Source organism: Salvelinus alpinus, chromosome 2, assembly GCF_045679555.1.
Source record: "Salvelinus alpinus chromosome 2, SLU_Salpinus.1, whole genome shotgun sequence".
NCBI classification, from domain to species: domain Eukaryota; kingdom Metazoa; phylum Chordata; class Actinopteri; order Salmoniformes; family Salmonidae; genus Salvelinus; species Salvelinus alpinus.
The window spans coordinates 55,706,880-55,730,202 of record NC_092087.1 but is presented as its reverse complement, the minus strand read 5'-3'; the positions used below and the strand labels follow the sequence as shown (position 1 = coordinate 55,730,202).

The 23,323-nt window shown below is 42.4% G+C and overlaps 1 protein-coding gene across 1 annotated transcript; it reads left to right on the top strand.

Moving 5' to 3' along the window:
• Positions 1-11,234: 11,234 nt before the first annotated feature.
• LOC139565189 (general transcription factor II-I repeat domain-containing protein 2B-like) lies at positions 11,235-13,161 on the top strand. The gene is made up of 2 exons (XM_071385343.1): positions 11,235-12,542; positions 12,669-13,161. The coding sequence occupies exons 1-2, from the start codon at positions 11,350-11,352 to the stop codon at positions 12,673-12,675; spliced, it is 1,200 nt and encodes a 399-aa protein (XP_071241444.1). The 5' UTR covers positions 11,235-11,349; the 3' UTR covers positions 12,676-13,161.
• The last annotated feature ends 10,162 nt before the right edge of the window (positions 13,162-23,323 follow it).

Genomic DNA, 23,323 nt, shown 5'->3' with positions numbered 1-23,323 from the left:
TTTGCCAATTGGATTGATCCCCTCTACCACACGGAACCCCACTAATCTACCGACGGAAACGCACGAGTTGGCTAAAAACAGACCTCCATCCAATGCTAGCTTGCTACCGATGGCCCAGCTAGCTGTCTGAATCGCCGTGACCACAACCAACCTCTACTCACTGGACCCTTATAATCACTCAACTAAGCATGCCTCTCCTTAATGTCAATATGCCTTGTCCATTGCTGTTCTGGTTAGTGTTTATTGGTTTATTTCACTGTAGAGCCTCTAGCCCTGATCACTATACCTTATCCAACCTTTCAGTTCCACCACCCACACATGCGATGACATCACCTGGTTTCAAAGATGTTTCTAGAGACAATATCTCTCTCATCATCACTCAATACCTAGGTTTACCTCCACTGTATTCACATCCTACCATACCTTTGTCTGTACATTATTCCTTGAAGCTATTTTATCGCCCCCAGAAACGTCCTTTTACTCTCTGTTCTAGACATTCTAGACGACCAATTCTCATAGCTTTTAGCTGTACCCTTATCCTACTCCTCCTATGTTCCTCTGGTGATGTAGAGGTGAATCCAGGCCCTGCAGTGCCGAGCTCCACTCCTATTCCCCAGGCGCTCTCTTTTGATGACTTCTGTAACCGTAATAGCCTTGGTTTCATGCATGTTAACATTAGAAGCCTCCTCCCTAAGTTTGTTTTATTCACTGCTTTAGCACACTCTGCCAACCCGAATGTTCTAGCCGTGTCTGAATCCTGGCTTAGGAAGACCACCAAAAATTCGGACATTTTCATCCCGAACTACAACATTTTCAGACAAGATAGAACGGACAAAGGGGGCGATGTTGCAATCTACTGCAACGATAGCCTGCAGAGTTCTGTCCTACTATCCAGGTCTGTACCCAAACAATTTGAACTTCTACTTTTAAAAATCCACCTGTCTAAAAACAAGTCTCTCACCGTTGCCGCCTGCTATAGACCACCCTCTGCCCCCAGCTGTGCTCTGGACACCATATGTGAACTGATTGCCCCCCATCTATCTTCAGAGCTCGTGCTGCTAGGCGACCTAAACTGGAACATGCTTAACACCCCAGCCATCCTACAATCTAAGCTTGATGCCCTCAATCTAACACAAATTATCAATGAACCTACCAGGTACCACCCCAATTCCGTAAACACGGGTACACTCATAGATATCATCCTAACCAACTTGCCCTCCAAATACACCTCTGCTGTTTTCAACCAAGATCTCAGCGATCACTGCCTCATTGCCTGCATCCGTAATGGGTCAGCGGTCAAACGACCTCCACTCATCACTGTCAAACACTCCCTGAAACACTTCAGCGAGCAGGCCTTTCTAATCGACCTGGCCGGGGTATCCTGGAAGGATATTGATCTCATCCCGTCAGTAGAGGATGCCTGGTTATTTTTTTAAATGCCTTCCTCACCATCTTAAATAAGCATGCCCCATTCAAGAAATGTGGAACCAGGAACATATATAGCCCTTGGTTCTCTCCAGACCTGTCTGCCCTTAACCAACACAAAAACAACCTATGGCGTTCTGCATAAGCATCGAACAGCCCCCGTGATATGCAACTTTTCAGGGAAGCTAGAAACCAATATTCACAGGCAGTTAGAAAAGCCAAGGCTAGCTTTTTCAAGCAGAAATTAGCTGCCTGCAACACAAACTCAAAAAAGTTCTGGGACACTGTAAAGTCCATGGAGAATAAGAACATCTCCTCCCAGCTGCCCACTGCACTGAAGACAGGAAACACTGTCACCACCGATAAATCCACTATAATTAAAAATTTCAATAAGCATTTTTCTACGGCTGGCCATGCTTTCCACCTGGCTACCCCTACCCCGGTCAACAGCACTGCACCCCCCACAGCTACTCGCCCAAGCCTTCCTCATTTCTCCTTCTCCCAAATCCAGTCAGCTGATGTTCTGAAAGAGCTACAAAATCTGGACCCCTACAAATCAGCCGGGCTAGATAATCTGCACCCTTTCTTTCTAAAATTATCTGCTGAAATTTTTGCCACCCCTATTACTGGCCTGTTCAACCTCTCTTTCGTGTCGTCTGAGATTCCCAAAGATTGGAAAGCAGCTGCGGTCATCCCCCTCTTCAAAGGGGGGGGACACTCTTGACCCAAACTGCTACAGACCTATATCTATCCTACCCTGCCTTTCTAAGGTCTTCGAAAGCCAAGTCAACAAACAGATTACCGACCATTTCGAATCCTACCATACCTTCTCTGCTATGCAATCTGGTTTCAGAGCTGGTCATGATGTGGACAACTACAAATACCTAGGTGTCTGGTTAGATTGTAAACTCGCCTTCCAGACTCACATCAAACATCTCCAATCCAAAGTTAAATCTAGAATTGGCTTCCTATTCTGCAACAAAGCATCCTTCACTCATGCTGCCAAACATACCCTTGTAAAACTGACCATCCTACCAATCCTCGACTTCGGTGATGTCATTTACAAAATAGCCTCCAATACCCTACTCGATAAATTGGATGCAGTCTATCACAGTGCCATCCGTTTTGTCACCAAAGCCCCCCTGTATGCTCTCGTTGGCTGGCCCTCACTTCATACTCGTCGCCAAATACACTGGCTCCAGGTCATCTACAAGACCCTGCTAGGTAAAGTCCCCCCTTATCTCAGCTCGCTGGTGACCATAGCAGCACCCACCTGTAGCATGCACTCCAGCAGGTATATCTCTCTGGTCACCCCCAAAACCAATTCTTCCTTTGGCCGCCTCTCCTTCCAGTTCTCTGCTGCTAATGACTGGAACGAACTACAAAAATCTCTGAAACTGGAAACACTTATCTCCCTCACTAGCTTTAAGCACCAGCTGTCAGAGCAGCTCAGAGATTACTGCACCTGTACATAGCCCATCTATAATTTAGCCCAAACAACTACCTCTTTCCCTACTCTATTTATTTATTTTGCTCCTTTGCACCCCATTATTTCTATCTCTACTTTGCACATTCTTCCACTGCAAATCAACCATTTCAGTGTTTTACTTGCTATATTGTATTTACTTCACCACCATGGCCTTTTTTTTGCCTTCACCTCCCTTATCTCACCTCACTTGCTCACATTGTATATAGACTTATTTTTCTACTGTATTATTGACTGTATGTTTGTTTTACTCCATGTGTAACTCTGTGTTGTTGTATGTGTCGAACTGCTTTGCTTTATCTTGGCTTGGTCACAATTGTAAATGAGAACTTGTTCTCAACTTGCCTACCTGGTTAAATAAAGGTGAGAAAAAGAAAAAAAATATATGTATATATATATATTAGATGATTTAATCCACATTAGTCCTCTCGTTTGGTGATTGCCATTTAGGCTGTGTCAATGAAAAGGCAGCAGACAGACCTACAGTTGTCACGCGGAGCGGAACAGGTGAACCCAAGAGCAGATTCAGATGAGGAGACTGGGATGAGGTAACCAAGGTATTTATTGAAACACTGGGGGAAGATTGAGTGCAGGCCAGGGGAAGCTCAGGCAGGTTGCTGGAAACCAGGTGCAGAGGCTGAGGCTGAGGCTGGAGCGAGTGGTGTGGGGACAGGGTAAGCAGGTCCGGAGGGGAATCCAAGGGAGCATAGAGTGAGGAATCCAGGATAGAATAGTAGGACTGACGAGAAGTCAGACTGGAGACAGGGACCAGAGTCAGAGCAGGCAGAACTGTAGCGGAGAGGAAAACAGCGTCAGGCAAGGGAAACCAGGCACAAACAGCTAGAACCGTGGACTTACTGGGCAGAGACTACGATCTGGTAGTGTGGAAGTGGCAGGACTGAGTATTTGTAGAGGTCCTGATTATGGAACAGGTTGCAGCTAGTGGGGATCTGCTCTGACTCCAGCACACCTGTCTCCGCCCACACAATCACACAGAGAGGGAGAGAGAGAGGGAGAGGGAGAAGGAGAGAGCACTGGGGGAGTGGCGGCAGGTCAAGGAGACACCGGATGAGCACTAGAGGGCGTGGCAGGAGCAGATGTGACAACAGTATGTTTTAGCAGGGAAGTTAAACAGATTGTGAATCACAATCTTAAAGGTTAAGTTTTATTCTAGAGGGGGGACAATAAATAAGTTAGGTGTATAGGGGCAGATTTATGTAATCTTGTTTTCAGGAGATTTTGTTATGTATTTACTTTATTTAGTCTGATCAGTAGAACAATTCTCATTCTTAACAATGGGCTAAAATATAGGGTAATTACTGTGCTCGTCGTTGCAACCTGGTCTCCGAGAATTTCGTATAATATGTTACGAATTTGCAAAATGGATGATATGTTACGAATCCTAGCTAGGTTGCTAATGTTAGCTAGGCTATAGGTTGTTTTAAGGGTTCAGGTTAATGTTATGGAAAGGGTTAAGGTTAGGGTTAGGGGAAGGGTTAGCTGACATGCTAAGTAGTTGCAAAGTAGCTAAAAAGTAGTAAGTAGTTGAAAATGTGCTAAAATTGCCCATGATGAGATTTGAACTCACAACCTTTCGGTTGCTACACGTTCATTTGCGATACATTCATGTTATACATGGGTGACATGTCTGGTGAGGCCATGGAAGAATTGGGACATTTTCATCTTCCAGGAATGGTCAAACGACCATGCGCAATTGCACATTTTACACAATAATAATTGTATTAGTGTCAGTATCTCCCTAGGAGAGGTGGGTGTGGAGTCAGGCGCAGGAGAGCAAGAATTTCAAGAAGGGAGTTTTATTTACTGGTACACCAACAAAACAGGTACAGGACCACAGAAGCAGCCACTAGAAAACAGGAACGCAGTCTAGTCGAAAACGGAGGAACACACTCCTCTACTAAACTAACGTGCGGGAAAAACAGTCCCGTGAAATTAAACCTGCTTAACAGGGAAAAGCGCAACCCAAGCTAACGACAGTAACACAAACAATCCCGCACAAAACCTAGCGGGTAGGGAGAGATTAAATACCCCACTGATTAGCCTAAACTAGACACAGGTGAACACAAGACAGACAAAACCAAACGAAAAAGAAAAGGGATCGGTGGCAGCTAGTAGCCCGGCGACAACGACCGCCGAGCGCCGCCCGAACAGGGAGAGGAGCCACCTTCGGTGGAAGTCGTGACAATTAGTCCCCTGCCTTATATCACATATTGGGTACCTCGTCACTCATACAGTTCAATCTTTTATCCATTATATGATTCATTTGTATGTATCTATGCGGTCACACACTCTCTCAGTCAATCACATCTTAGGTGTTCACACATCCCACTCCCTGTCCCCCTTCAAGCCAGAGTGAGATTTCCTACTGAGGTGTCCATCTGAAGATTGTCTCCAAGTTTTCTACAACTGTTGTGTGTGCGTTCAGATACTAAACACACATTTACAACATTCCATTAAACATCACAAACTGGATTCCTGGAGTGCAGGAAGATTAAGGGCAGCATTGTACAACCATCAAAATAGTTTAATAATTCACAAGTGGTCCTTCAAAGCCGTATGTACAACTGCTGCGTCATGGCCTATTCCAGAGATCCATACGATGAACAACAACCAGCATGGACAACCAACAATGGACAATGTTCCCGACCCAGCAGGAACCGACGGATCCAAGGAAGGCTTGAGAGCTACATCCTGAGTTACCCTCCACAACAGTATCTTCTGTCAACCACAGCAGTCATCAAACAGGCACCACAGGTCCAATACTCAACAGTGGCTGCCCATGTCGAGGAGAGGGTAAGCGAAGATCAGAGATGGAGTAGGATGGAGGCATGTTGGCAGGAACATAGAAATAGAAGGAATAGTACAGGCGTCCCCATTGAAGTCAATGATGGAATAATGGGTGGACTGGCGGCCATTGTGAGTGTACACATTGGAGCAAAGCAGGAAGTAAAAGCAGGAAGTGTACCCATCAATCTGTGCTGTGATTTGTTGAATCAACTCAGACATCAGAAAAAAAGACATGAGCCACATCAGTTAGCATAATTTGAATGAACATTCTACATTACCATGGAAATTGCATCACATTACCAGGCAGCCATTGCGAGTAGTACCCCTGAGTTTACCAATCAAATTGCCACAGTTAGAGGATCACTATATTTCTATGGGCAGGACATTAGCAGACAGATGAGGGCGCTGTCAGTAGTCACTAAACGAAGTCAGACAAGTTCCCTGTCCACACAGCTCAAACACCATCAGAGCCTTCCTCTCCTGGATCCACATAGCCCAATTCATACTCTGCTACCGGGAATCAACCCAATATAACCATCCCGACCAGCATCACCAATTAGGCCACTGCCAGGTCCAGGTTCAGCTCAGCCTGCCCAGACACCTCCACCTCCTGGGCCACAGCCCCTAGATCCAGCACAGCCAGCCCACAACCCGGACCGCAGCCAGCTCCACAACCCGGGCCTCAGCCAGCTCCACAACCTGGGCCGCAGCCAGCACCACAATACTGGCCACCACCAGCTCCACCACCCTGGCCACAGCCAGCACCATACCCAGTGCCACAGCCCGAGTTTTGGTATCCATATCCCGTGCTTCCAAATGCACCAGTTTAGCCTCCAGCAGACTCCACGATGCCCAGCCTCATCTTATGGACTACACCAGGGTTCCCCAACTGGCGGCCCGTGGGCCAAATCTGGCCCACCAGCAATATTATTTGGCCCCCCAAATTATTATGAATATTTTTTGTTCCATTTAAAAAATGATAATAATAAAATAAATCTAGGGCCCGAGATGCAAATGCAATGTCCCAAGCAGGAAGTTATCCCTACAGTACCTAAAAAATGCAAAAGTTAAATTTTAACTTAATTCATGAGGCGAAAGAATACAGTAGACAGTCAACTAATAAAGCAGGCAGCGGACAATTTTGTGGTGCTGAAACATAAAACTGCAACCGCAGCGCAATCAATAGGAGGTGCACAGTGCCTGGTGCTGAAAATATAGCTAACTTGTTATGCATGTAGCGCACAGCAACAGATGGAGAAAAACTACACCAGTCGAGTAATTCACTTCAACAATAATCTTCATTTTAAACAACAAGAGGGCTTAATTGGAGTCTATTTCTTCCAAGCCTAGGCCTATATAAAATAAATTACCTGGCTGATGTAGGCTATGAGGCTTAACAGCATCTTTCACAAGCAAAAAATATATTGCCTAATAGAAGTGTGATTTTTTTTAAATTAAGCCTACTTACAATTGCAACTGGCCAAAAATGTAGCATCCTACATAAAACAATAATGTAAAGAAAAAAGGCAATGTCTGTGCCTGAATGTCTGTATTGGGAGTCTCGGGATAGCATGCTCCTGTAACGACAGAACATACAGAAAATACTGTCAGCTTGAGACCTAAATAGCCCTGGATAGGCACTCACAATAATGTTAGTATTTACTAAATACAGTCATGTAGGCCACTAAGTTACTTACTCGGACACGATCTTGTGGATGTCGGGTGAGATAGTTCTGATTTTAATGTGTGTATGTGTATGACTTATGTGAAAGACGGTTCCTGTCGTGAGGACTTGCAGGTGTAAGTTGATCCAAACATTGTCAGCGCATAAAATGCACGTTTCTCTACTGTGCTTTATTCCTCTGAGCATGCCACCCAAAACGCGCACAAGGACTCTGCACTCCTGAGCGCATACCTGATCTGGCTGGATGTCTGGAATTCAATCAACTCGGTTTGAATTGCGGCCTCATCCAGCGAGGGTAGCGTTTCTTTAGCAAGGGAGGAGAATTCTCCACCTGGGCAGACTTTGAGAGGATCCCAGTCTGCTGTAGGGCCTGCTGCAGTCTTCAAATCCAGTGTAGAAGTTGTCCCTCAGCTGCTTGATGAAATCTACCATCATCTCTGTGCAGTGGCGTGCCGTGGGCCTGGGGCCTGGGCCTTCAGTGAGGTACTACACAATCCCACCCGAATTAATCCACCTCTTATTACCATCATTATGATGCCATGGCTCTAGACACTATACATTTAGACAGAAACGCAGTATAACCAGGCGTTGCGTCACCTTGAAATTGACAAATTGACATTTGACAAAAAACATGACACAATCAATGAGTCTTTTCAATATTTCCCTTCACCTTTTCATTGTGCAGCTCTGTTGCCCTGCGCGCTTGTTTTTTGAGCTGTAGATCCACTCTTGTGTCCCCAAAAGTTTTCAAAAGCACAATTGCTTGTAAGTGCCCAGCCGTACTTTGGAGTCTCGTTGCTGCCTTGGTTAGACAACTCAAGTTTGCAAAGCCAGTGTGGCTCCAAACATCAAATCGATCACTTGCAAATAATAGGCATTCCCAGCAGTACAGTTTGCAGTGCTTCTCGGAGCCTGTGAGCCATTGATAGCGCTCATAGTTGGAACTTTGAAAGTGGCGAACGAACCCCTTTCCCGCCTGTGACAGGCTTTGTGGCGTCGGGCGACCTCTCCTTACAATGTCTAACTTTTCTTGAAAAGTTCGTCTTGAGAATGGCGTTATAATTATATCCTCGACCAAATCGATATCTTCTCCTCCTTCCGCCATTGTGGGTTGAAAAAACAGCTTAGTAGTACGCAAATTAATTCGTTTATCAAATTCAGTTTCCTTGATCTGCATAGACCTGCCCATAGGACCTGCCTCTCAATATTGGTAATCCAATCAAAAGACGTGCACGCACTACGCCTGCTAGCTGGCTCCTGTGTAACACTGGAGCCAGCTAGCAGGCGTACAATAGCCAACTCTAAAGCTGATTGGTCAACACTAAATTTTCATTTCCATTCACTATAAGCTACAAGCGCCCGCACTGTTGATTCTGAAGGCCTGAGGGCAGATTTTAGACCCCTGGCAACACATGATGGCTGAATATGATTGGATAAAAGATCTAACATAAAGACCAGCCCTACAAATCTCAACCTGGGGCTGGAAGCAGTGCAACCAAGAGGAAAGCTATGAAATGAAGAGTATAACTCTTACTCTGGGGAATAATTTAATACATATTTGTGGGAAAATATATTTAAAAAAAAATTATATTCTGATGATGTTTAGGCCAGCAGAGAAGGCCTTGCAGGCCCTGACGGCCCACCACTGTCTCTGTGACAATGCCGCGGCCTGGTCCCTCTGTCTGTAGTTTCTTCAGTGTGCTGAAGTGCAGTAGCCTTCCAGATGACAAGTCCAAATCGAACAACTCAAGCTTCCTAGTAAAGGCCTCAAGTTTTTCCACCATGTACACAACTTTTTTCCCTCTTCCTTGTAGCTGCAGATTTAAGTGACAGAATATGTCAGCCAAAAAAAGCTGTGTTTGTAGTTTGCAGTTAATGTTTCAATGTTTGTGCGTCGGGCCACTTCGAAAGTTCCATGCTTAGATTCATAATGACGTCTGAGATTAAATTATTTGCAAGCAGCGACATTTTCATTGCAAATTTGACGCACTGGCTTGGCATTGGGAAAAGAAACTTCGAGTTTCTTTATCCACCTTTCTTTTGATACTTTTTGAGAGCGACATTCTCTCTTGCTATCAAGCTAATTGTTCTGAACGAATGTTGACGTTAAAAAAAGTAGTGTAGCCTACATGTTTTCCAAAAAGATCTGTTCCGAACTAAGATTTAAAGATGTCTGCAGAAGGAATGGAGTGTCAGCTATGACATGACACCTTGAATTTTGAAAAAAGATATATTTATTTTATTTTATTATTGAACAACAGTAGGTGAAGTGGGTTTACATCCAGTAAAGGAATTACATCAAGGGTCCCTGATCTGTATTATATGGAAATGCATAAATATGAATATAATTCACTGAGAGAGAGAGAGAGATCACACCCCTTGACCTTTTCCACGCTTTGTTGTGTTACAAAGTGGGATTAAAATGGATTTGTCATTTTTGTCAACAATCTACACAAAATACTCATGTCAAAGTGGAAGATTTGTTTATTTTGTTTGTAATAACGGGAAATAAAACACAAAGATATTTTGATAAGTACTCAATCCCCAGAGTAAATACATTTTAGAATCACCTTCGGCAGTGACTACAACTGTGAGTCTTTCTGGGTAAGTCTCTAAGAGCTTTGCAAACCTGAATTGTGCAATATTTGCCCATTTTATTATTTTAAGAATTCTTCAAGCACTGTTGAGTTGGTTTTTGATCATTGCTAGACAGCCATTTTGAAGTCTTGCCATAGATTTAAGTCAAAACTCTAACTAGGCCATTCAGGAACATTTAATGTCATCTTGGTAGGTAACTCCAGTGTATAGTTGGCCTTGCATTTTAGGTTATTGTCCTGCTAAAATGTGGATTTGTCTCCCAGTGTCAGGTGGACAGCAGACTGAACCAGTTATTACTCTAGGACACCCTAGTCCTTGCCGATGACAAGCATACCCATAACGTGATGCAGCCACCACCATGCTTGAAAATATGAAGAGTGATTTGTTGTTTTGGATTCAGGGCAAAAAGTGAATTTCTTTGCCACATGTTTTGCAGTATTACCTTAATGACTTTTTGCAAACAGGATGCATGTTTTGGATTATTTTTATTCTCTACATCACATGTGTCAAACTCAAGGCCCGCGGGCCAGATGTGGCCCGCCAGGTCATTTTATGTGGCCCGCGAGAGCTTAAAAGTTTTGAGTGTCTAAAAATAAATACCAAAAAATAAATTAAGAGCGTGCTTTGACCAAAAACTACATTCCCACAATGCCTTTCGACTACGCTAGCCACGGCAGTGTCCATGCCAACGAGTGGAATTGAGATATAAATAATGATCCCAAAATGTCCAGAAAGAGAAAAGTTGATGCAGACGGAAGACTGTTTCAAGAAAGATGGGAAGGCGAATACTTGTTTGCGCTTCAAGGAGAAAGACCGGTATGTCTTTTGTGTTACGAGGCGGTGTCGGTTGTCAAAGAGTACAATCTGCGTCGACATTTTGACACCAAACACGGAGCTAAGTACGCTAAAGCTAGCCTTCAAGAAAAGCAACAAATTGCCCAAGAATTAAAAGGCAAACTGCGGTCGCAGCAGAGTTTGTTCATGAAATCCACAGCCAAAAACGAGGCCGCGGTGAAAGCTAGCTTCATTGTGGCTGAAGAAATCGCCCACGCTTCCAAGTCTTTTTCAGAGGGAGCGTTTTTGAAGCAGTGCATGCTGAAGGTCTGTGAGCAGGTGTGTCCCGACCAGTTACAGACTTTTAAAAATGTCAGTTTATCAAGAAACACCATCGTCGACCGAGTGAAGGAACTAGCAGAAAATCTTACAACACAGCCGGCCGAGGAGACACGCAGCTACACAGCTTTTTCATTAGCTGTTGATGAAAGCACAGATAACACGGACACAGCGCAGTTATCAATTTTTATTAGAGGCGTAAAGTCGGACCTCTCTATCACTGAGGAGCTGTTGGATGTGGCTGCAATGCATGGGACCACGACGGGGACAGAACATTTTTGATGCGGTAGAGAAGTCCGTAAGTAAAAATGCATTGCAGTGGGAAAACTTGGTAGGATTAACTACAGACGGTGCACCGGCAATGTGTGGAGGAAAAGTGGGCTTGGTTGGACTAATGAAGGGGAAAATGCAAAAAATGAACTGTCACACGCCTTTGATAACGTATCATTGCATTATCCATCAAGAAGCTTTGTGTGGGAAGGTGCTGGGGATGGAGGACATTGTGACCACAGTCATGAAAACAGTGAACTTCATTCGGGCGCGTGGCCTGAATCACCGTCAGTTCCAGCAGTTTTTGCTGGAGATGGGCTCGGAACACGGGGATGTGCTGTACCATACAGAAGTGCGGTGGCTGAGTAGGAGCAAAGTCCTCAAGCGATTTTTCGAGCTCAGGAAAGACATTGCTCTTTTTATGCAGAGTAAAGGAAAACTCATGTCTGAACTATCAGATCCAAAGTGGATGTGTGACTTTGCTGTGTTGTGTGACATAACCGACCATCTCGCCCAGCTGAATCAGAAGCTGCAGGGACGCAAACAAGTCATCACGCAGATGTCCGACACGATCACGGCTTTCCAGCGTAAATTGGACTTATGGATGTGGCAAGTGAAACAGGACAATCTTGTTCACTTTCCTGTTTGTCAGAGCATGTCAGCCTCATTTCCCGAGACTTTTTCATGTGCTCAGTTGGCTACCAAACTGAGCTGGTTAAAGACTGAGTTTGATCGGCGCTTCTCTGACTTCAGAGCACAACAGTCTGGCTTTGACATCTTTGCCAATCCTTTCACCACCGATGTCTGCACTGCACCCCAACACCTTCAGATGGAGCTAATTGAGCTTCAAAGCGACAGTGGCCTGAGAGCAAAGTTTCAGGATGCTACAATCCAGGACTTTTACCGTCTGCTGCCTCCTGGTTTGATGCCACAGCTTCGACTTCATGCTGCCCGTGTTCTGTCCATGTTTGGGAGCACCTATCTGTGCGAACAGTTTTTTTCCATAATGAATCTGAACAAAAACAAGCACAGATCACGCCTCACGGATGACAACCTCCATGCTGTTCTACGCATTGCCTCAGCACAGGACCTAAAACCAGACATTGACACACTGGTAACGGGAAAACGGTGTCAGACATCTGGTCAGAAAACACACAGGCAAGCATTTTTTTTTAAACTTAATTAAAATATAATAAAATGTAATTCAACCAAGAAGAAGAACAGTTAAACTGTGTGCAATTTAATGATTGTGCTTGCATTTTGTTTTGTGTTTATCATTTTCAGAACATGATCAATCGATAGTAGAGAGAGAATCCACTTGGTGTGTTCAAGGACAGGCAGCATCTCCTCATCAAAGACTAACCGAAAAACTTGACCAATATAGTTGTGAACTGAGTCAACCTTTATTTTGGTATTTTTAGTTGATTACATATTATTTATGTGTAGCTGCTGTAGTAATTATTTAATGTTTGCAGGTTTATGTGTGTATGCAGACAAATTGTTGTCATCAAACCATCAGTTGGGTGCACGGCTGTGTGCAGCCTTTTTTTGTAAAATGCTACATGTGTCATACATGTTCTTTGCAGCTAAGTTTTATGTTATTTTTCTTTATTCACTTGGACAGTTTGATCCTTCATTAATGGAGTTATGTGGGTTTTCATAAGCTGACAAAATTTAAAAGGATTTATGTTAGAGCTACAAGCAAACATATATTTTCTATGCAACTGTAATTGTCACTTGAATAAGTTATAATAAATAATGAGTTATTTAACATTAAGGAGGAGTTACATTTATTTTACATTACATTCGATTACATTTATAAGTTACATCTGGCCCTTTGAGGACAGCCATTATGCTGATGTGGCCCTCGGTGAAAATGAGTTTGACACCCCTGCTCTACATGCTTCCTTCTTTTATCTCTGTCATTTAGGTGAGTATTGTTGAGTAACTACAATGTTGTTGATCCATCCTCAGTTTCCTATCACAGCCATAAAATCACCATTGGCGTCATGGTGTAATCCCTAAGCGAGTTAGGAAGGACGCCTGTATCTTTGTAGTGACTGGGTGTATCGATACACCATCCAAAGTGTAATTAATAACTTTACCATGCTCAAAGAGATATTCAATGTCTACTTTTTATGATTTTTTCTAACAATAGAACAATTCTTTGCGAGGCATTGGAAAGCCTCCCTGGTCTTTGTCGTTGAATCTGTTCTTGAAATTCCCTTTTCGACTGAGCGACTTTACAGATAATTGTATGTGTGTGTGCTAAAGAGATGGGATAGTCATTCAAAAACACCATTATTGCACACGGTTAGTCTATGCAACTTAATTTTTTTTTAATTACTCAAGGTATTTAGGCTTGCCATAATAACAGCAAAGGGGTTGAATACTTACCGGCTCAAGACATTTCAGCTTTTCATTTGTTATTAATTTATACATTTTTATCCATTTTAAATTCAGCCTGAAACATAAAGTGGAAAAAGTAGACGGGTGTGAATAGTTTCTGAAGGCATTGTATACCTTAATAAAAATGAAAGTCGAAGCTTTCATTTGGCACCAAATTTGACATGTTCCTATGAACTTCTGGGGACAATAAAAGGCCACCGCTGACCATGTGTATGACGCCGTGGGGGCGAGCAGTTTGCTGATGTCAACTTTGTGAAGAGAGTGCCCCATGATGGCGGTGGGGTTATAGTATGGGCAGGCATAAGCTACGGACAACCAAGACAATTGCATTTTATTTTATCAATGATCCTGAGGCCCATCGTCGCACCTTTCAACCTCCGCCATTACTTCATGTTTCAGCATGATAATGCATGGCCCCATGTCGCAAGGGTCTGTACACAATTCCTGTAAGCTGAAAATGTCCCTGTTCTTCCATGGCCTGCATACTCATCAGACATGTCACCCATTTAGTATGTTTGGGATGCTCTGGATTGACGTGTACGACAGCGTGTTCCAGTTCCCGTCAATATCCAGCAACTTTGTACAGACTTTGAAGAGAATTAGACCATTCTTCAGGCCAGAATCAACAGCCTAATCAGTTCTATGAGAAGGAACTCTGTTGCGCTGCATGAGGCAAATGGTGTTCACACCAGATACTGACTGGTTTTCTGATCCACGCCCCTAACTTTTTTTTTACGTATCTGTCACCAGTAGATGCATATCTGTATTCCCAGTCATGTTAAATCCATAGATTAGGGCCAGATGAATTTATTTAAATTGACAGATTTTCTTATATGAACTATAACTCAGTAAAATCTTTGAAATTGTTGCATGTCTGCAGCATTGAAGGTCCCCAAAAACACAGTAGACTCCATCATTATTCAATGGAATAAGTTCGGAACCACCAAGACTCTTCCTAGAGCTGGTCACCTGGCCAAACTGAGCAATTGGGGAGAAGGGCCTTTGTCAGGGAGGTGACAAAGAACTCAATGGTCCCTCTGACAGAGTTCCAGAGATGGGAGAACATTCCAAAAGGACAACCATCTCTGCAGCACTCCACCAATCAGGCCTTTATTGTAGAGTGACCAGACGGAAGCCAGTCCTCAGTAAAAGGCACATGACAGCCTGCTTGGAGTTTGCCAAAAGACACCTAAAGGACTCTCAGATTATGAGAAACAAGATTCTCTGGTTTGATGAAACCAAGATTGAACTCTTTGACCTGAATGCCAAGCGACATGTTTGGAGGAAACCTGGCACCATCCCTACGGTGAAGCATGGTGGTGGCAGCATCATGCTGTGGGGATTTTGTTCAGCAGCAGGGATTGGGAGACTAGTCAGGAGGAAGGGAGAGGTGAAAAGAGCAATGTACAGAGAGATCCTTGATGAAAACCTACTCCAGAATGCTCAGGACCTCAGACTGGACTGAAGGTTCACCTTCCAACAGGACAACGACCCTAAGCACACAGCCAAGACAACGCAGGAGTTGCTTCGGGACAAGTCTCTGAATGTCCTTGAGTGGCCCAGCCAGAACCCGAACTAGAACCCGATCAAACATCTCTGGAGAGAACAGCTGTGCAGCGACGCTCCCTATCCAACCTGACAGAGCTTGAGAGGATCTGCAGAGAGGAATGGAGATACTCCCCAAATACAGGTGTGCCAAGCTTGTAGGGTCCAACCCAAGAAGACTCAAGGCTGTAATCGCTGCCAAAGGTGCTTCAACAAAGTACTGAGTAAAGGGTCTGAATACTTTTGTAAATGTGATATTTCCATTTATTATATTTTTAATACATTTGCAATCTATAAACATGTTTTTTTTGCTTTTTCATTATAGGGTATTGTGTGTAGATTGATGAGGGGGGACAATTTAATAAATCTTAGAATATGTAACAAAATGTGGAAAAAGCCTAGGGATCGGAATACTTTCCGAATGCACTGTAAATTCCAGTGCGAAGAGTGCCCATCTAACAAAATCACATTGTCACAACAAACTTCTTAATATTAAAGGTGTCACATATGACCAAAATATTACCTTATTACGACGTTGTGTTTTTGCTGAGTAACGAAATCGGCCCCACTTCAGTGGCTGCTGCAGGTGAGTCGGACATGTACAGTACATAGTCTCATAATGGACTGCAGCAGGATGGAGCACTGCTGCATTGACTCAGCAGATTTCAACAGATCTAGGCTAAATCATGGTTTAGAAAAGAGCCCACACAAGCCTGGGTTTGTAGACTATAGTACAATTAATTTATCATAGTGAGTGTGGCTTTTGTTTGACTAAATAAATAAGTTTGCCAGGTTTTGGTGTTTATCGACCTGTTTTTACATACACATATGCACTCGATGCCTGGCTTTCAGATTAAGTAAACACACTGTTGAGAGTGTATATTCCCTCTGGGAGTAGCTAGCTGTTGGTCTAACAAGTTCAGCTGGCCTCAGTATGGCCAGTGTGGAAGAGCCGGGTGGCCCTCCATGTTTGTTTACTCCGTGCAGAGGAGGATTTTTCTTTGAAGTATGAAGAGCCTCTAGTGGTTTGATGTGTCACGCTGGCTTCCTCTCACCCATTTGCGCTTAAGCCACACCTTTAGGTCATGCAACAGAGAAATCAACTGGCTTAACTAACCGTTGGCTTTTAATAGTGCAATTATTGAGATTAAAAGGTTAACTGTGAGAAAATGTAACGTAGGCCCTGTGAATGTGCTCACTTGTGGTTTTAGATGTTGTCCTTTGTCTTGGCTCAGAAATTCTCTATCTGATGATGCCACCCATAACCTCAGGTTGAAAGGCCTAGCTGTTAGGTTACATCTGCTTTCCTGCGCTGTTTTTCCCCTCCCCCCGCCATCATGCCTAATTAATTGTTTCATCAAATATACTAACTTTTGTTGTTTTTTCCTGCTCTGTAGTTAGCAGGACTTGAATGTTGCATTTATTTATTTATTTTCTCTCCTCAGATACTACTTCAAACACCCTGGACCCAATAAATCAGTGAAAGGGACTCTTTAATTGTGGAAGACTGTGAAACGTCTATTGAGACAAATGTGAAGAAAAGGGAAGCATTTGACCCAACTGCAATTCGTATACTGCAAATGGAATCTTGTTTACAGTACGGTTCTCAACCTACAGTACATCGTTACAGGGAATGTTTTACTTGGCCTGAAATATTTTAGATGAAGAGAAGAATGATGACACGTACTCTATTTGTATTGATATATGTTTTGTTATATCTGCTGCTTCCTAGTAAGGTGTTTGTTTGAATGGAATGTGTTTTTGTTGTGGTTTCATGCTCGTTCGCGCAGAACGCCGTAAACGGTTGGCCCTGTATATCCAGACACTTTTGAAAATAATACACCGTGGGCTCTCGTTGCCTTATTAAGTCTGCATGTTTCACTGACACCCCACCATCTTGCCCCATCTTCAATTGACAAAACGCATTACCCTAGCGCAAGCCCATACAGATTTTCATCCCGTTTTGATCAAACTCGTGTCGATTCTCCATCACTTGAGAAGGCGTGGCATAGATTGGTGAGCAAAAAGTTGATTTGAAATTCAGTGGACTTAAAATAAACGTTTGTAGAGATACTCTGTGCAGCCTTGCTCCCCCCAATTGGAAATGATAACGAAATCCAAGAAGCCTAAATTTGAGGAAATAAACAGTTTTTTTTATGCCCACCATACCTAAAAGTGGGCTAGAGATGATCATTTGATTTTTCTTTATTTTGGCACTTTCTTCTTTGAGTAACTTGTCCTTTTTTCAAGATTTTTGTTTAGAATTTATTTTTAAAGCCAATGGGTGAGTTTAGATTGATGATGAGGAGTGGACATGAAGATATTATGTCATATAAGCCTAGTATATCAAAAACCTGTTTAAGGTGAACCGCACTTTTACGTTTAGGGTCGGTTTCCCAAACACAGATTAAGCATAGTCCATTTCTAAAAAGCATTCTCAATGGAGATTCTCCATTTGAAAGTGCTTTTTAGTCCAGGACTTGGCTAAATCTGTGTTTGAGAAACGAGACCCTGATTGCTATGAGAGACTGGCCACCACCCTACTCCACCTCTTCTTTCCTAACTCAAATATATATGAATTGGTCATGATTTTCTTGTATTTTGTTAATTGTTTTTGCCTTTTTACACTTTACGTAACACAGCATATTTCTTTATTTGATTCTGTTTAAAGATTCTTTGTTCAAAAATTTTTACTGTTCCTTTTTCTTTGCTTGTCGAGCCGGTATTGTTGAACGGTGTTATCTTGATAAGTTTCCCAAATTCCTTGTTGGATCTTACACAATGATCTTCTTGCAATGGTAGAAATTTGTGACCAGCGTGAAAAAGGAAATAGCCTAGTTTTATATGGCATATTGATTGAAGACTACTAATGAAAAATCTTGATCACATTTAGAGAAATATATTCTTTGAATATCAGAAGAGATATGATGACAATAAATTCACATAATTGCTTTAGTCCAAAGTTTTTAAATTGAACTATCTAAATTAAGCAAAACTACCATCTCTGATTTATGAAATGTAGACACTTAACCAAAGTTGTTGCTTTGCAAAGCATTACCATTAATTGACATCACTTTTACTTCTGCATCTCAACATTTTTTTCATTTGTGGTTTACAGTCACCAAGCAGCCACAAATATATATCCTATCATCCTTTATATATAATGCTACCTCGTTTTCCTGCACATTTGCAGAGACATTTCTCGATTGAGCCATCATGTAATATTTGTATTTTCAGATTCTTTGGGAAGTACAGATTGTGAATCTCATCGCTATCAGAACTACAGTAAGTATATGTAAATTGTGTGCCGGTTCTATTCAACTGTATTTTTTTATTTTATTTGTTGCTTAGTTTTCATTTTAGACTCTGGCTTAAAAGGGTCCTTTTGTGTTGTTTGATCTATAAACATTTTAAATGGATACCCGAATAACACAAAGTTCGCATTTTACTAAATATAAACTGGACAGTTATGTTTTTTGGCTGTTTGACCCTGCACCGATTTAGATTACATTTAGATTAAGCTTACTTTTATAGTAGACAATTCTGTCTTTCTAATACAATTGTCATCAGTCTCTTCAGGTTTATCTGTCATGCTTTGGTCACCCTCTGTTTGAGAAATATACCTAATATTCAACTTGTAAGGGAGTGCGTAACTGGCTACAGGGAAGTCAGGCGCAGCAGAGCAGAAATGGGTAGCAAACAGAGCCCTTTATTGAGGCGAACAAAACACGGTACTTAGAAAACTAAACACACACAGGTTACAATAACCCGGCGCAAACCAGCCTGGAGTACACATACATTTACATAATACAATTCCACACACAGACATGGGGGGAAACAGAGGGTTATATGCAAGACGAGTAATGAGGGAATGCAAACCAGGTGTGCAGGAAAACAAGACAAAACAAATGGAAAATGATAGGTGGATCGGTGATGGCTAGAAGGCCGGTGACGTCGACCGCCAAACGCCGCCCGAACAAGGAGAGGGACCGACCTCGGCGGAAGTCGTGACACAACTACTTGTTTTCTACCGGTGTTGGTAAATTGTAAGAAGGCGAGCCCTGATTTTATCATTTGATCTATCCAATTAATGAAAGGGACCATGAGCCGAAACTATAAGAGAGAACTTTTAGAAATTCAGGCCTCTTTCTTTCAGGCCTCTCCTCTTTTTTATACTTCTTTAATTCAGTATATTACAAACTCTTTGAATACAATCTTTTTACTCAATTGAAAATCTTCCTATAGTGTACCATGGAAAATTCCATGGCAGGTTTGCAGTATAAAAGATGCCCCCAGATATCCCAATAGTCTCCGTTGTAAAGGTATTTGGTACAGGAAAACTGACTCTGCTGCTGGGTTTGGTAAATTACAGATCTACCTGACGATGTTCAGTAATGTGTGGTTTGCCGCTGATTAGTGACACTTTCATCTCATGTTCTTAAGTTTCTCAATCATGCAGAGCTGATGCGACCCCATCAGGTCTTTGTATTTCCATTTGGTGATTCCCACAACATTCTTCTATGCAACCATCCCTCACTCAAACACTGCAACAAAGCAGTTTTAAATTGGTTTGTTTTCTATTTAACTCGCTCTCTGCTTGCCATCGTTCTCTGAGGATTTAGAGGAGGAATCTCCATCTTGTTGTGATATAAAATGTGTTTCCTATAGTTTCGATGTTAGCTTCAGTGAAGACTTCTCTTTGGTATCGTACAGCACATTGTACATCTTGTGATTTCTTTCAATACATTTAGAAAAAAAAATACAGTATGTTCTTTCTTCTAACAATTGTGAGTTTTGTCCTTTCCGTAAGAGAAGTAAAAAGTGTGTAGTCCGCCTGGTGCGACAATGCAATAAACTAGCTCTAAATGTTGGATGGTTGGATGCTGCCTTTGCTTGTTTAATCATGCCCAATACCCAAAGGATATTGGCTCAACCATTATTGGCTGGGAACAGGCAAGTCTGTTAAAAAGAGAACTGTTGATTCTCATGAAATACTGGTTTTGTACATTCTAGAATAACCCCCGTCACTGCTTTAAAAAAAAGCCAATGTTATGCTGAACCCGTATCATTGCAGGCATGGCGCAGTGGATCAACCGGTGGATTTCAAAGTGATGTTAGAAGGGGCCAGTACTGATGTCAACAAGCCCAGTCATATTACACTTATTTGGAATCACCTCATAAAAAATCAGATGCTGAAAGACTTTGGTAACATGTCAGAACACATCCCAAGTCAAACATCAGACCAGGTGAATTCCTCTCAGGGGTGATTCTGTTTTCATATTAATAAAGGAGGAGAAACATGACAGAAAAACATGCAAATAACTACAAATAACAAATAACTAACAGTATATGGTGACTGTGTAGATTTCATAAGCATAATCTCATAACCATTTATGCCTCTACACAGGCAACGCTAGTTAGCAATTGGCTCGTAAAACTACTTCTAACTGTACACGAAGACATAAAAATGGTATCCACGAGTTTATCTGACTCTGGGGAAGTAGATAAAGGGCCTCCTTGCCAAAATCCCGAAGTATCCCATCAAGATCTCCAACATGTCTGCTAACCGTGTACTAACATGGCCATAAAAGACACGGTCAAACAGCCCAGCTTAGCACACAAGGAGATGCTGACCTCGTAAAAATGTATACACTGCAAGCATGCCTGGGTTCACATGCTGTAGTCATTTGTGTTCACTACTGGGGGATATATTTTTTATCATAAAAAGCTTGATTGGCTCACTTTTGCAAGATTGAATGGTCCGTTGACTTGAAAATGCGTAATAATAATTTTTTCCGGGGGGGAGGGGTCCCTGAATAATTTCCTGGTCTAGAAAAATCTTGACATCAGCAGACAATAGAATAAAATAAAATGATGGACCAAAAATTACTTAAATTAACACATTTTTCCCATTTTACAGTATTTTTTTCATCCCCATGCCTGTTTATATATTCGGTGTGAACATAATTAATAAATAGTTAACTCTTAAATAATAATTCACACAAGTTCTATCCCACAGACCCACTTTCCTAAGGAGTTACTGATATAGAGGCTCATCCGTAGCCGATGTGAGACCTTTAAACAGGTTAACATTCACAAGGTCGCAGAGCCAGACGGATTACCAGGACGTCAGAGCATGCGCTGACCAGCTGGCAAGTACATATCTACCTCAGTTACCTCGTACCCCTGCACATCTACTCAGTACTGGTACCCCGTGTACATAGCCAAGTTATCATTACGTATTGTGTATTTATTCCACGTGTTATTATTTTTTATATTATTTAAAAAAAAATAGTCTCTGCATTGTTGTGAAGGAAGCATTTCACTGTTAATCTACATATGTTGTTTATGAAGCCTGTGACAAATTTAATTGGATTTGTTTGAGGCGAGCACTCAAAACCAAGTGTTCAACAGGTGGTGTTGTGTATATCTCCTAAGAGGACCAGACTGACATGTGGTAGTACAGTTGGCCTAAGGCCTACACAGCCAGCCAGACAACAACCATACAGTACAGCTAAACATGGGAAACAAATACAAAAACAGGAAGCTACAGCCAACCTATGCTGGAGGGGGGGTTAGCTAACAAGGGCGAAGAGTATGGTCACGTTTAGGTATATGCGCTCCCAACATGGGGGAGGGGTAGCGTCTGAGGAAAAATAGAGGGCGATTGGAGAAAGGCTGCTGGAGGAGGAGTTTGTGTGTGTGTGTGTGTGTGTGTGTGTGTGTGTGTGTGTGTGTGTGTGTGTGTGTGTGTGTGTGTGTGTGTGTGTGTGTGTGTGTGTGTGTGTGTGTGTGTGTGTGTGTGTGTGTGTGTGTGTGTGTGTGTGTGTGTGTGTGTGTGTGTGTGTGTGTGTGTGTGCGTGTGCGTGTCAGTGAGTGTGTCTGTGTACTCAATGAATGGGCAGAGGGAGACAAGTTTTAAAGTTTATTCGCCTGTGCACAGGATACAGCAGGTATAAAACAGTACATTGCAATTCTTACGTTGAGAGTGCTTATCCAACAATGCAGTGATAATAATAATATAGATATTAATAGAAAATAGAACAAAAAATATTATATTTGCATATGGCATTGCGCATGGTGATCTTAGGCTTGTGTGCGGCTGCACGGCCATGGAAACCCATTTCATGAAGCTCCCGGCGAATAGTTATTGTTTTCATGTTGTTTCAAGAGGTAGTGAGTGTTGCAATCGAGGACAGACAATTTTTACTCACTACGCGCTTCAGCACTCGGCGGTCCTGTTCTGTGAGCTTGTGTAGCCTACCACCTCTGCGGCTGAGTCGATGTTGCTCCTAGACGTTTCCAATTCACAATAGCAGCACATACAGTTCACCGGGGCAGCTCCAACAGGGCTAAAATTTGATGAACTGACTTGTTGGAAAGGTGGCATCCCATGATGGTGCCACATTGAAAGTCACCAAGCTTTTCAGTAAGGCCATTCTACTGCCAATCTTTGTCTATGGAGATTACATGGCTGTGTGCTCGATTTTATAAACCTGTCAGCAACGGGTGTGGCTGAAATAGCCAAATCCACTAATTTGAAGTGGTGTCCACATACTTTTGTATATATAGTATATATACTTGCCAGTGTCAGTATCGTATTCAATTTGCAGGGGTACTGGAGTGGTTGAGGTGGGTTTAAACATAAAAAGTGACTGGTAGTATGATATACAGTATAAATACTAATGGTACTAATGGTAATAAATACATGTAAACAGGTGTAAGAATGATCAGTAGCAGGATAAATACTAATAGTAATGGCAATCAATAATCAATGGTTAGCAGCATAATGTAGTAATACATCGGTCCCGCTTTAAATAACGTGGAGCTTATAAAGGCTTCATAAAGCCTTCATAAACACTACATAAATGTGTCCCAAATTGAACCTTTTATTTTATTTAACTAGGCAAGTCAGTTAAGAACGAATTCTTATTTTACAATGAAGGCCTACCCCGGCCAAACCCTCCCCTAATCCAGACGACGCT

Bases quoted from the DNA above. Each gene is read 5' to 3' on its own strand.
- LOC139565189 (XM_071385343.1), top strand. From the start codon at position 11,350: ATGTGGCTGCAATGCATGGGACCACGACGGGGACAGAACATTTTTGAT.